At 57.2% G+C, this 12,634-nt stretch overlaps 7 protein-coding genes across 7 annotated transcripts; 4 read left to right on the top strand and 3 right to left on the bottom strand.

The window, feature by feature from the left end:
• Positions 1 to 37: 37 nt before the first annotated feature.
• Positions 38 to 2,206, top strand: L969DRAFT_95851 (glycoside hydrolase family 16 protein; the record flags this gene model as incomplete). Its single annotated transcript, XM_014711106.1, has 6 exons — positions 38 to 115; positions 161 to 582; positions 660 to 686; positions 792 to 1,288; positions 1,338 to 1,679; positions 1,734 to 2,206. 6 exons carry the CDS (start codon positions 38 to 40, stop codon positions 2,204 to 2,206), a joined length of 1,839 nt encoding a protein of 612 aa, XP_014566592.1.
• Positions 2,207 to 2,211: 5 nt separating this feature from the next.
• On the bottom strand, positions 2,212 to 3,979 carry L969DRAFT_95850 (uncharacterized protein; the record flags this gene model as incomplete). The annotated part of the gene is made up of 6 exons (XM_014711105.1): positions 2,212 to 2,336; positions 2,408 to 2,594; positions 2,648 to 2,813; positions 2,864 to 3,072; positions 3,128 to 3,837; positions 3,898 to 3,979. The coding sequence occupies 6 exons, from the start codon at positions 3,977 to 3,979 to the stop codon at positions 2,212 to 2,214; spliced, it is 1,479 nt and encodes a 492-aa protein (XP_014566591.1).
• Positions 3,980 to 4,098: 119 nt separating this feature from the next.
• On the top strand, positions 4,099 to 4,618 carry L969DRAFT_51680 (uncharacterized protein; the record flags this gene model as incomplete). Its single annotated transcript, XM_014711104.1, has 2 exons — positions 4,099 to 4,184; positions 4,315 to 4,618. The coding sequence occupies 2 exons, from the start codon at positions 4,099 to 4,101 to the stop codon at positions 4,616 to 4,618; spliced, it is 390 nt and encodes a 129-aa protein (XP_014566590.1).
• A 311-nt stretch (positions 4,619 to 4,929) lies between these two features.
• Positions 4,930 to 6,347, top strand: L969DRAFT_95849 (uncharacterized protein; the record flags this gene model as incomplete). The annotated part of the gene is made up of 5 exons (XM_014711103.1): positions 4,930 to 5,499; positions 5,557 to 5,670; positions 5,725 to 5,840; positions 5,892 to 6,109; positions 6,160 to 6,347. 5 exons carry the CDS (start codon positions 4,930 to 4,932, stop codon positions 6,345 to 6,347), a joined length of 1,206 nt encoding a protein of 401 aa, XP_014566589.1.
• On the bottom strand, positions 6,268 to 8,209 carry L969DRAFT_561530 (uncharacterized protein). Its single transcript, XM_014711102.1, has 4 exons — positions 7,309 to 8,209; positions 7,025 to 7,258; positions 6,839 to 6,975; positions 6,268 to 6,790 (listed from the first exon to the last, which is right to left on the bottom strand). Exons 1-4 carry the CDS (start codon positions 8,122 to 8,124, stop codon positions 6,427 to 6,429), a joined length of 1,551 nt encoding a protein of 516 aa, XP_014566588.1. The 5' UTR covers positions 8,125 to 8,209; the 3' UTR covers positions 6,268 to 6,426.
• A 96-nt stretch (positions 8,210 to 8,305) lies between these two features.
• On the top strand, positions 8,306 to 10,972 carry L969DRAFT_51610 (uncharacterized protein; the record flags this gene model as incomplete). The annotated part of the gene is made up of 4 exons (XM_014711101.1): positions 8,306 to 8,446; positions 8,503 to 10,706; positions 10,755 to 10,872; positions 10,922 to 10,972. 4 exons carry the CDS (start codon positions 8,306 to 8,308, stop codon positions 10,970 to 10,972), a joined length of 2,514 nt encoding a protein of 837 aa, XP_014566587.1.
• Positions 10,973 to 11,212: 240 nt separating this feature from the next.
• L969DRAFT_18794 (uncharacterized protein) lies at positions 11,213 to 12,532 on the bottom strand (the record flags this gene model as incomplete). Its single annotated transcript, XM_014710905.1, has 1 exon — positions 11,213 to 12,532. The coding sequence occupies one exon, from the start codon at positions 12,530 to 12,532 to the stop codon at positions 11,213 to 11,215; it is 1,320 nt and encodes a 439-aa protein (XP_014566391.1).
• Between the last annotated feature and the right edge of the window lie 102 nt (positions 12,533 to 12,634).

The following is a 12,634-nucleotide window of genomic DNA, read 5'->3' as shown; positions in this document are numbered from 1 at the left end:
CAAGCCATTGCTTTGTTGGCAAGGACTGAGCGTACAGATGGATGCCAAATGCGAGATATCGCCTAGCAAGCGGAAGATGTTCATCTTGCTCGCAAAGAGCTCACAGTCTTCTGCGGTCGTCTCGACGGGCTGCTCGTTGATCTACCGACTCGCTTGACAGCTATACATCAGGCTCTTTGACTGTCCCACTCGCTCCTCCGCTTGTCCAGCCTTGTTGGCTTTTGTACGCGCGCGCCTTCTCTCCCCTTGCAAAGACCCAACAGTTGCGCTACGCTTGGCGACTCGATGGCTTGTGAACACCGCGCGACTTGACTCACGCCTTGACCACCCAGCAGAGCTGATCAGGATGGGCACGTCAGAAGGGTCGATCCGTGAGAGAAAATCAGTCGCGTCACCGAGTCGCGTCGTCGGGTCGCCCATTCCTCCAAAGAAGGCCAAAGCCGGCTTCCCTCGACGTTCCTGTCTTACGTCAGTCGTTCGCCACGGATCGTATATAGTCACTCGCCACATTCACTCATCCCATTCTGCCGACACCTTCTTGCTGTGCGAGAAGAACAACGGCTTTACATACCCCTCTATAAGGCGAGTCAGCATTATTGCCGAATAAGGACTCGTGCGCGAGTACCGATCAAAGCTGACACGCGCACTCTTGTCTGCAGACACTCTTTCATAGCTCCAGGCGAGCCGTGACAAGGTCAAAAAAACAGAAAGACACGTCAAATTTCAGTCGCAGGAGCTGACGATACATTCGCCTTTCACTGAACGCACGCTACCTTTCAGCAGTCTTTTAGCTGGACCTTCACGCTCATTCACAAACACATATCTATAATGAGGTTCGGATCGTTACTTGCGCCCGCCGCCGTTCTCGCGGTCGCGATCGCGCTCTCCTCGCCTTTGTCCGTCGATGCCAAGACCTGCACGAAGAAGGCGGTCGAGAAGCACCACCACCACCACCACCACAAGTCGCACCACAAAGCCACCGGCAGTGTGCTGATGGCCGCAAAGTCTCACAAGAAGCACAAGAAGCATCACAAGAAGCACACTAAAAAGACCGGTCTCGTCAAGAAGTGCAAGAAGGTCACCCATAAGAAGCACCATCATCATGCTTCTGCTGCGTCGGCTAGCACAGCCAAAGCGAGCACTTCTACTGCTGCCACCACTGATGGCTCCTCGCTGCAAAACCTGACAAGCACGAGCGGCAAGAGCACGAGCAAAGGCAAGGCAGTCTCGACGCCTTTCAAGCTTACCCAATCCTCAGAGGGCTCCAATTTCTTTGATAGCTATGACTGTAAGCTCGCACTGGTAGTTTCCGCGTGCGCTGCTGACCCGCCAGACAGTCTTTACCGCCGCTGACCCCACGCATGGGCAAGTCCAGTTTGTTGACGCCGCGACTGCGACTTCAGCAAAGCTCGCCTACGTCAATTCTGACGGTCAGGCGATCATCAAGATGGACGATACCTCCAATCTAGCTTCCGGCCAGGCTCGTAAGAGCGTCCGCCTGACCAGCAAGAACAGCTTTACTCAAGGCCTGCTCATCATGGACGCCGCAAAGATGCCCTATGGGTGCGGCACTTGGCCCGCCTTCTGGACCGTCGGTCCCAATTGGCCAAATGGCGGCGAGATCGACATTGTCGAAGGTGTCAATAAGGTCGCGACCAATCAGATGACTCTACACTCAAGTGAGCATCTTTGCCTCTGTGCCAAGTACCCTGCTGATGGTATGATCTCTGCAGGCAACGGGTGCAACCTTCAGCAACCCATGGCCGGCACGGGCACCGTGCTCGGCACAAATTGCTATGCCTATGCGAATGGCAACGCTGGCTGTGGCGTCAAGGACCCCTCGACGGCTTCATATGGCGCGGGCTTCAACGCAGCAGGCGGCGGCGCTTTCGCAACGCTGATCGATACCACTGGCGTCTCTATTTGGTTCTGGAGCCGCAACGATATCCCTAGTGACGTCTTGGCAGGCACGCCGTTGCCATCGTCTTGGTCTCAACCAAAGGCGCACTGGGCTTCCTCAGGTTGCTCGCTCAGCTTCATAGGGCCGCAGTCTGTGGTGTGGGATATCACCGCCAACGGAGACTGGGACCGCGCAGTCTTCTCGTCAGACGGCTGCCCTGGATCTCCTCAGGAGTTCATGATGACCGGCAGCAATTATGCCAATGCCGAGTTTGCGGTCAATTATGTCAAATGGTTCGAGCAATAGGCCACTCATTCGCGCTGTGAGCAGCCAGGTGCAATGCTCCCAGCCGGTGCCCAAGCTTGTTGTATGCCTATTGTTGCCTTTGCTTGTGCCTCACACTCAGTAGGCGCTCGCAAAGTTACCGGCGTGAGGGCTAGTGAGGGGCTCGCGTGGCATAGACGTGCGCGTGAGGATGCATTGTTTAGCCCTTAGCGAGCTTTTTACTGGACTTGCGTTGTTCGCGCTTTCGCCTGATCTCGTCTAATCTCTTTTGCTCGGCGGGCGAAAGCTTGGAAAGCTTAGCCTCTGCTTCGCTGCGTTTCTTCTCCCGCAAGGCATCGGCCGCAAGATCTCTGGCTTCTTTGCGACTCGCGACGAGCAGCTCATCTAGCGTGGCCTTGCGATTCTTTTTCTGCGCACTCATCAATGTCAGACTTGGCCCGTCATGAAGATAGCGGAGCGCACGAGCTTCGCAACAGTGTCTGCAGGAGCGACTGGCTTGCTGAGCACATCGACAAAATTGAAGCCAAGTACGAGCAAAGGCAGAGTTTCGCTCGCTTTTGCGGTCGGGGGAAGGGCGAGAGTCATGACGAGACGCCTATCCTTGATCTCCGAAAGCTTCTCGAGAATACTGAGGCAAAAAGATGAGCATAGTAGTGACTATATTGCAGTAGCACTGACGGATCGTCCGGCCGTTCGATGCCGGTCGTGCCGAGATCGGTGACCACGATGCTTTCGAGGTAAGCGAGACAAGGCTCTTCTTGCTTGAAGAGTGTGACGAGGCCGATCTTGGGATGCGTGAGAAGGGTCTGGGTGATGACAGTGCTTTCTGACATTGTCGCCCATGCTGGCGGTAGCGCGCTGCTCTCGGTCACGCTCGTGAAGGCGCCCTGCTCGGATGTCAGACAAGGCCTGCGCCCGAATGGCCGAGCGAGAGTGACGCACGAGATCCCAGCGATCCTGTCGTAGTGTGTTGAGATTTGTCTTTTGAGAGAGTGCAAAGATGAAGTCCTCATTGGATGATGACAATGCGAATTCGAGCTTGATTCTGTCGGCATCGCTCTGCCAGGTAAAGTCGAGGATCTGCCTTATGAACTCGTAGGCCATAATGGAAATATCATGACGGGCCCTCGTCTTGACCTGCACCGTCAGAGCCCGCAGGCCGCGTCGGCCAGATGCATAGGTCATGAAGTCAGTCGGCGAGGATTTCTTGATGATGCCGTTTGCAGAGGCACCAACGTGCGAAAACTGAGACTCGAGGAGAGGTACGTGGGCATCCATCCAAGCCTCTGCACGACGAGCGTTGGCTTTGCGACCTCTAAAGGTGGCAACGATGAAGAGCAGGCCAAAGGCAAGCATGATGGCCTCATTGTAGAATGTGGCCGGTCGGAAGACGAGTCTCTTGAAGCGATACTCGAGTCCATCGTAGGGATCTATGGCCAGCACGGGCGCCTTCTTGGGTGCAAAGAGGGTCCCGAATCCGCTGGGCGTGGGTATATCGGCTGTCGAGGCCGGCTCACTCAACGTGTCGCCTGCTACAGGCTGACTGGCCTGCTCAGGCGCAGCGGGAGAGGTCAGTATGACGCCACTACTGCTCGCAGAGGGTGCCACTGCCGGCTCGGGCGCTGCTGCTGCGACATCCTGCTGTTGTTGGCCTGACGTAGAAAGAGCCATTTGAGCCTTTGCTGGGCGAGACAGGTCTGGCAGAGACTGACCCTTTGCAAAGTCAGGAAGCTTGATCGTCCATGCACGAGCCGTCGAGCAGAGCAGCAAGCCTAACAGGACCGTTGACCGCATCCTCCTGACTTCTCTCTCCACGCCCACGGCGGCCACAGCAGACCGCGTCGTGTCGATCACTGCCAGCGACCTGGCTACAAAGCTAGCCAGCGGCAAAGTCCAGTGATCACTTGACCATCATGATAGGACGACTGGTCCACTACGGCGCAGATGCTGTCCTCATCTCCTGCGTCCTCGCCGGCGTCAAACGGACAACTGGCTTCACGTCAGTCTCAGTGCAACCGGCCGTCCTTGCTCTTGTGCTGATCATGCTTCTCCTCTCAAACGCAAATGCTCCTTCTCCGACCTCAAACGACATCGTCATCTATGTATGCGCGCCTTTGGACCCGTCTCAGACTATCACCCTCAGCCTGTGGTATCCCAGAGGGCACGGCGACCGGGCTCGTCAATTCCTATCTTGGCGTAGGCGAAGGCCTCTTTGATTATGCATGCGCTACAAGCTATAGGAACGGCTTTTTTGTACGTTCCCCTCGTCTTCGCCATCCGCTCTCCCTCTGTCAGGCCAGCAGCAACGAATGCAGGCGCTCGCGACACGGCGTTACGCGTCGAGATGAGCAGCATTCACTTGCTGGCGCATTTCTTCTCGCATCGTACTCTTCACCCTTTAGCGAGCTCGGAGCCATAATGCGCAGCAAGTGACTGTCGCTGATTCATGAGCTTGCCTCGGTCAAACAGGTCAGAGAGCCAAAGTCTTCCACCAAGTCATGACTTTTCTGTCAAGATGTTGTCACTCGTGTTGCACACAGCTGTGTACCTATCTACATGAGGTGCACCAGCGGCTCTCCTCTTTCGAGCTTGACTCATCTGACCGTCGACCCTACTGCCGGCAGATCATCACAACTATCTCGCTCGAAGCTGCTCGCGTGAGAAATCGGATCATCGCCCGGCATTTCCCGAACATATAAACTCGCGCACACGCGCCCTCTCCGATATCGAACAAACGAACTATCATGATCACATATCAAGCAAGATCAGCCCTCAGACGAAATACAAGCAACCATTGCTCGAAGCATGTCAGCTTTTGCGCACCCACTAAGCGGACCTTGACGCTCGCCACACGCTCGCGCTCCGACTCTCTCGCGAATGGCAAGCCGCTTACGACAATCTTGGTCACTCCACAAGGCCTGCGACGTTCAATCTCGACCGTACAGGACTCGCTTCACCCTCGCTCGCAGACAGCAGCCAGCGCAAGTCAGCTCGCCAGCGTTCCGAGCAGTGAAGTCTCGGAGGACAACAGAAAGATCGTCGAGGATTGGCTGCTCTTTCATCCCACTTACACTAAAGACGAAGTCGAAGCTGTCAAGGTCGTCCATCGGGCCAATCTGACGCTCAGCGATCGAGTGGCCGACTGGGCCATCGGCGCCATCAGGTGGACTTTTGATGCTGCCACGGGCTACGCACACTTTGACGCCAAGAAAGCTGACGAGCTCGCTAAGAAGCGCGGCGCGACGCTCAGCCTACAAGAACTGCGCGAGGCTGGTCTGGCGATGAGTCCCAAGCTCTGGATGCGCCGGTTCATCGTACGCCTTTTCGGAAACATCAGCCGACCCTTCAACTAACAACAGAGTTCGCTTCAGTTCCTCGAGACGATAGCAGGCGTGCCTGGTTCGGCAGCTGCGATACTACGTCATCTCAAGAGTCTCCGCACCATGGAGAGGGACGGCGGCTGGATTCACACACTCTTGCAAGAGGCAAGTCTCGTGTCGATTGTGCGACTCGAAACAATACTGATGCTGCGAATGCAGAGCGAGAACGAGCGGATACATCTCTTTAGTTTCCTCGAGATTACCAAGCCAGGTCGCTTCATGCGCCTCATGACTATGGCTGCCCAAGGTGTCTTTACTAGCGCTTTTGCACTAGCGTACGCTCTTACATTCTCCTCTCACGACCACGCGTTGACTATCCTTTGCAGATATGTCATAAGCCCGCGTATCTGTCACAGATTCGTGGGCAAGCTTGAGGAGCAAGCCGTGTTGACATACACTCTCGCTATTGACGAGATCAAGGCTGGTCGATTGCCCGAATTCGACAGAAAGGCGCCAGAGATTGCGATCAATTACTGGCGAATGCAGCCAGCTGCCACTTTTCTTGATATGCTCTACCAGATCCGCGCAGATGAAGCCACGCATCGTTCGTCCCTTGCGCTGACAGGTCAGACTTGAGTTGATGGCCAATGACAGGATTCATCAATCACTCTCTCGCCGATCTCAAGTCTACCGATATGAATCCTTTCGCGATGCGCGAGCCATCGGCGAGTATACGCGGCACTGAGCCTGGATACGATCGCGAGAAGTCACTCGCGTTCAGCGAGACGGTCAAGGAGGATCTACTCAAGCGGCACAGAGAAAGCGGCAAGGCTGCCTGGTAGTTTTGATCGACGACATCACGAGCATTGATTTTTGAGGGTTTCTTGACAATGTTGTGTAATAATACAACTCCACTCGATGTCATAGCGCGTGCAGCTCGATTCCATTGGCTTCGTGCGAAGTTTTGCGATCGCTGTCCTCGAAGACGTGGCTCTGTTCATGCAAGGATTTGTTGTCGGGCGAATGATCTCGATAAATGTCTGGATGTGTGGGTATCGATGAGGATGGCAGATCGTCTGTGGGTATTGGCGCGTATGACGCCTCTGTGCTCTTCGAGCAGACGATGGAGCTTGCGATGATGAGCAGCAAGAGACCGCAAACGGCGAAGGCTACTGCGTATGTGATGTATAAGTATTTGCGTTCGAATCGGATCAGAGGTCCCTTGCAGCCTTGCATCTGAGCTCGCGGGTAACATAGCGCAGTCAGTGCGGCCTCTGTGAAGGGGCTGTCTGAATAGTGAGCTCAGATTGTGAGAAGTACCAGCTGAGCTTACTCATTGAGTCCGCAGCACGACAGGCGGTTTTGGACTGTGCGTCGGCCTGGGAGGCCGATGCTTCGCCAATAGAGTAGCATCTTGGCGTCTAAGCGGAATGTACGCTTCTTGTAGCTGATGTAGCCTACTGCGGCGCTCTGTCTGAGGATGTCAATACTTCTCGCAAAGGTGTCGAGCAGCACGAACGAGAGCGAGGCAAGGCCACAGCAGCAGATTGAAGACGGACAAGAGGGCCAGCGATGCCGGTGTGCTCGCAAAGGCGGCGTGACCGACCGATGCAGATAGGAGCATCAGGGCAGCCGCTGCTGTTGCTAGTCTGAGTGTCACTGCGTCTGTCGTTTGTAGGACGATAGCGTTGCCCCAGGCATTGAACCAAGTCATGAGAGCGAGCGTCATCGCCGTCAAGCCCATGGCGGTGAGCTATAACCAGCTATGAGCTCGGGATAGCTCCAGAGAAGTGTCAGACTGACAAGCCAATTGGCGAGATAGACGAGCCACTTCTGCAGTAGCCACCGTTGATGACTGCGTGGTCCGAGAATACGCCTGCGATGCCGCTTCTGGCCCGATAGAAAGGCCAGCAAATCTTCGACGAAGGTCGTATCATGTTCCCGCTCCTCGTACTGTGCGGCCTTTGCTTTGCCTTTGTCGCGCGAGCGTGATAGATGGGCGAGTGCGACGTGACCGAGCCTGCGCCTTGATCGAGGCGGATCTGCCCAGGTGGGCAAGGCGGGTAAGGCGGGCAGGCTTCCGTCTGTGCACTCTTTCTGCAGCAGATTGCGTGAACTTGCCGCTCTCGAGCTTGGCGATGTAGGCACTCTCGTGCTGGGCGAAGAAAGGGAGCCGCCGGTCTGGGGTGTGGCAAGCTGTGACAAAGACGCAGAGGCGGATGGCGACCATGTCTCGCTTGCGCTGTCATACTGCCAGCCAGATGATGAAGGCAGAGGGAGCCTGTCCATCTGGACAGCCGAGTCGTGCGGGCTCGGCAGGTCGGGCAAGCCAGGTGTGTCGACGAATGACGAGGACATGTCAAAGTCGGAGAAGTCAACGGTCTGGATTGCGTCATCGTCCGCGAGCTCGGTGTACTCCAGCGAGGGACGTGCGGTCACATCTGACCATGCCGACCGGTATGATGCGCTGGCCGAGTCGCTCGACAGGCCTGCCTCTGAGGCGCCTGTGGGCTCCTCGTGGTCATCGTCGTAGCTTCGTCGGATGATGGGCGGCGCAGGCGCTGATTGGATCGTGTCAGCCGAGTCCCGGCGTCTGGCAGGCAGCTCATCGCTGGCCATGACTGCCAACTGCCTTGATGGCCAGCTAGCCGGACAGCCGCTCGCCGGTCGTCGTAGAACCTGGTAGGGCAGCGGGGCAGCGGGGCAGCGCGCCTGTCGCCTATCGATCAGCAGCAAGCGCCAGGTCGAGCTCGTCAAGGGTCCGTCTCACTGAGCGCTGAGCACGCCGAGTGATCTGCGCATGACGCAGTCGCAGGCAAGAGGGCCGCCCCTCCTGCTCACCTCGCTCGGCGATGCGGATACCGCGGAGAGCATCTTGGCCGTCGTTGCAGACGAGCGACACATCTATGCCGGCTCGCAGGACTGCTCAATCCACGCGAGTGTCCCCCTGCGGACTCAAGCTCGACACTCCGCTGATCTGCGACGAACGGTACGCAGGTCTGGGATGCTCAGACGCTCGATCGGCAGCAGAGCTTGGTTGGCCATGCCCGAGCCGTGCTTTGCCTCGAATTGTCGGGCTCACCACTCGACCGCCTCTTCTCATCCTCGGGCGATAATACCGTCCGGGTCTGGGATACCCGCACGCTCACGAACGTCATGATCGTCGAGCCGCCCCACGATAACGTTGGCGACATTTTCTCGCTCGTCTGGCTTCGACAGACCTCGACACTCTTTATGGGCTGCCAATGTGCCGCAATCCAGTGGCTCAACGTCACCGAGCACGTCCGTGAGCCGTCGACGCCGCTTCCGATAAGGTACAATAAATTCTTCGACTCTCTCTCCCTACCTGAGCGGGCAAGAGCGAGCCAATCACCTGCCAGCTCAAGGCCCTTATCGCCCACTCTGAGCGCAAACGCCGCCGGTCTTGTCACGCCCAACCTTCAGACATCGACGCCTCATCATCAGATCGAAGCAGGGCACGTTAGAAACTATGCGCATAATGGCTACATCTATTCGCTCGCCGTCACGCATTGTCGAGTCGGTCAACAAGCCCCTGCAGCCATCCTTGCATCCGGCTCGGGAGACTCGCTCGTCAAGCTGTGGGAATGCCAGACAGATGATATCTCTCACATTGCCACCCTACGGCCAGATGCCGGCGCGGTGCTAGCGCTCGCTGTCGCAGAGAGCACGCTCTATTCGGGTCACCAGGCCGGCGCCCTCAAGATCTGGGACCTCGAGACTTTGACTTGCATCAGAACGCTCAAGACATCAGATGCGGACGTCCTTGCACTCTCTCTGCTCGGAGGTCATCTGTTCTGCGGACGCGATGACGGCATGCTCGTGCAGTACAGCAAGGCCTTTGAGGCTCTCAATGCTTGGCAAGCTCATTCCGGCATTTTGCTCGCAACAACTGCATTGCACGACCATTCCGGAGCAGCCCATGTTATCATCAGCGGCGGAAGCGATAATGTACTCAAGCTGTGGGATGTCACACAAGACATAGACAGCGATGGCCTCCCCTTCCGGGCTCTATCGCGAGGCCAAATGCTTCAGATCTTGCGCGGATTCGTATCGTTCCCGTCCATCAGTTCCAAGGACCACCGTGAAGACTGCAGGCAGAGCGCCTTGTATCTGAGAGATGCGCTCGAAAACTTAGGCGCGAACGCGAGGCTGCTGGCTGGCGATGCCGGCAAGAACCCTCTCGTCCTTGCTACGTTCAAAGCGGTCAAGCCGACATCGGGCCGTCTGAGGAAGCGTGTCCTGTTCTACGGTCACTATGACGTCGTCGAAGAGGGAAGGCCGGCAGATTGGCACAGCCCAGCCTTTGAGCTGACTGGCCGAGACGGGTACCTCTATGGACGCGGCGTGAGCGATAACAAGGGTCCGATCGTTGCCTGCGCCTCTGCTGTTTCGAGCTTGCGTGAGCAGCAAGAGCTCGATGTCGATTTCGTCATGCTTATCGAGGGAGAGGAAGAGTCCGGTAGCACTGGGTTCGCAGGGGCCGTCAAAGCCAACAGCGACTTGATAGGCTCTATCGACGTCATCCTCATCAGCAACTCCTACTGGATCGGCGAGAACATACCGTGCATGACATTCGGCCTTCGCGGCGTCATCCGAGCCACTCTCGAAATTGCTTCCTCGCAGCCAGACCTACATGCAGGCATGCAAGGTGGCGCTGTACATGAGCCACTGATCGATCTGATCAAGGTACTTGCCACATTGCTGAGCAAGAATGAGCATGTCAATATCGCGCACTTTTATGATGCCGTGCGAGATCTCGAGGCGGACGAATTGGCGCTCTACCATGCAGTTGTCGATCGTACAAGTAGCGGCACCCAAGATACCCAGAGCACTGCTCTGCAATACCTACTCACGCGGTGGCGACAGCCTAGTCTGTCCATCCATGACATTGCTGTTGGCGGCTCACGCCATTCGACTGTCATCCCGCATCAGGCGAGCGCATCCCTGTCGGTCCGCATCGTGCCCGATCAGCAGCTAGGCGTCATCCAATCAGCCATTCGTGCGCATCTACAGGCTGAATTCGAGAAGCTTGCATCGCCTAACGAAATCCATATCCGTTTTGATCACACCGCCGACTGGTGGCTTGGCAGTGTCACAGACAAGTTTTCGCGCGCCTTTGTTCAGGCACTTGATGACGTATACCAGATCGAGCCGCTATGGATTCGCGAGGGTGGTTCAATGTATGTCCATCTACAGGCCCTCCTCCAATGCTGAGACAAAGCGTGCAGTCCTGCTTTACCCTTCTTGACAAAGCACTTTGGTGTCTCGGCGGTGCATTTTCCGATGGGCGCCTCCAGCGATTCTGCTCATCTGCCCAATGAGCGCATCAAGCTAGCCCAGCTGGAAGTCAGTACGACATTGCGTACAAAGGTCTGAGCTGACACGCATGGATCAGCATGGGCATACTGTCATCGAGCGCTGGCTCCGGTTGCTCTCAGAGCTATAGGCCGGTACTCAGCAAGACCCTGCAGTATCTCTTGACATGGCAGCAAGCCTACAATGGTACATAGACACACCGTGCCCGCGCGCACACCCGCCGGTGTCAAAGGAGCTCATACCGGTCGCATCATGCGTTCCGAGTGTGAACGAATGCATAGCGCGAGTGATCTCTTTGGGCCATACACACACGGCAAGTAATACAAATGCTTGTCGAGAATGAGTGTCCGTTCGCAAATCACGAACGATTTCAGTCGACATCGAGATGCAAGCGATACGTCGCATCCGCAGCGACTTGCTGACTGGCGGTGTTGCCGTCCACACCTTGTGGCTCTCGGGGAGCCGAGACGACGCGGTCGCTCAGGCCACCGGTGCCGCCAGTGGCCATCGTGCGGATAGACGCAGATCGCTGTACGACGCCTCCGCCGACGCCAAGCGGCTGGTTCGACAGTATCGGCGCAGACCATTTTGATGCCATGCTAGCATCCGACACTCGTCGGCTGGGTGCGAGGGCTCTGATAGAGGCATCTTCGTCGTGTTGCTGATGCCTTGCGGAGACAGCCGCACTGCTTGAGGCGAGGGTGAGGACAGACGCATTGTCGAGTGCGGGAGCTGCTGGATGTGGGTTATTCCTTGGATGCGGATTCGTTCTGTGCGGGTAGCCGAGTGCGCCAGGCGGCAAGAATGGCTGAGACGCGTGCCGATCGCTGTCCGCGCCGGGCAAGATGCTATTGGACACAGGCGAGGGCTCGGTGCTCTCGCTAGCAAGCATCTCAGATGTGCTCGCAGCCAGCGGAGTCGAGGGCGTCGCCATCTCACTGTCGACAGAAATCTGAGAGCCTCGCCGTCTGTCTGGCGAATCAGGCACAGCGACAGCGATACGGTTAGCGCCGTTTGTGCTCTCGCTGAATATCGTCGTCGGCTTGGTCGATGCGCTGGTCAGAACAGACATGCGACTCCGTGCTAAGCTGCCTGACCGTCCCGTACCTGCTTCGGACGGAGAGGTCGCGAAGGACTCGTTGCCGCTACCCGCGATGGAATGAGGCGTGATAGGCCTGATAGACGCGTCGGGCGAGGCCCCATCTGGATCTGGCGAATCAAGGCTTCTGTGGCCGCCGGTCAGCGAATCTGCGGCTGATGAGGCTGTCGCTGTTCGTGGGAAGTCGGATGAGACAGCATCTCGCGCCCGGGCCTGCGCGGGGGACGCGTTGGCCATGTCGAGTACGATAGGTGCCGCACTTCCATTGCTCGTAGGGCCAGACGGTACATTCTTATTGACCGTCCTGGGCCCAGTTTGGCTGCTGCTCGCAGTCTTGGCCTGTTGTTGTTGGTGAGTTTGTTGCTGCTGGCGCTGCTGCGGAGGCGGCGCATCTAGCGCGGTACGCCTCGTCGTCAGTCGAGACAGGAGCGACTTGAGCGACTTGCGAGACCTCGTGCCTCGCGATGCGGAGCCCGAGTTGGCATAGACTGCGCTCTGTTGGCGCCTCTCCCCATGACTCGTAGACACAGGCTGCGTTGCGGCTGTCGATGTCTGCTGATGTGGCGCTTGCGATAGCACTGTCGTCTGCATCTGGCAGGACGGCTCGCTCTGCCCGAGCTGGGTCGTTCGTGAGTTGGGCGTGTGCGTGCTTGAGCGAGTCGGCAAGCGGCGCGCGTGCTGTCGTCGTGCTGC

Source organism: Mixia osmundae (assembly GCF_000708205.1).
Source record: "Mixia osmundae IAM 14324 unplaced genomic scaffold scaffold_8, whole genome shotgun sequence".
Classification (NCBI taxonomy): domain Eukaryota; kingdom Fungi; phylum Basidiomycota; class Mixiomycetes; order Mixiales; family Mixiaceae; genus Mixia; species Mixia osmundae.
This window is presented reverse-complemented; position numbering and strand designations above follow the sequence as displayed.

Excerpts from the sequence above, each read along its gene's own strand:
- L969DRAFT_561530 (XM_014711102.1), bottom strand. The coding sequence starts at position 8,124 with ATGGCCAGCGATGAGCTGCCTGCCAGACGCCGGGACTCGGCTGACACG. Across the intron at positions 7,259-7,308 it reads TCTATCTCGCCAATTGGCTT|CTCACCGCCATGGGCTTGAC; the intron begins GTCAGTCTGACA and ends AGCTGGTTATAG. Across the intron at positions 6,791-6,838 it reads TCGTGCTGCGGACTCAATGA|CCCCTTCACAGAGGCCGCAC; the intron begins GTAAGCTCAGCT and ends CTATTCAGACAG.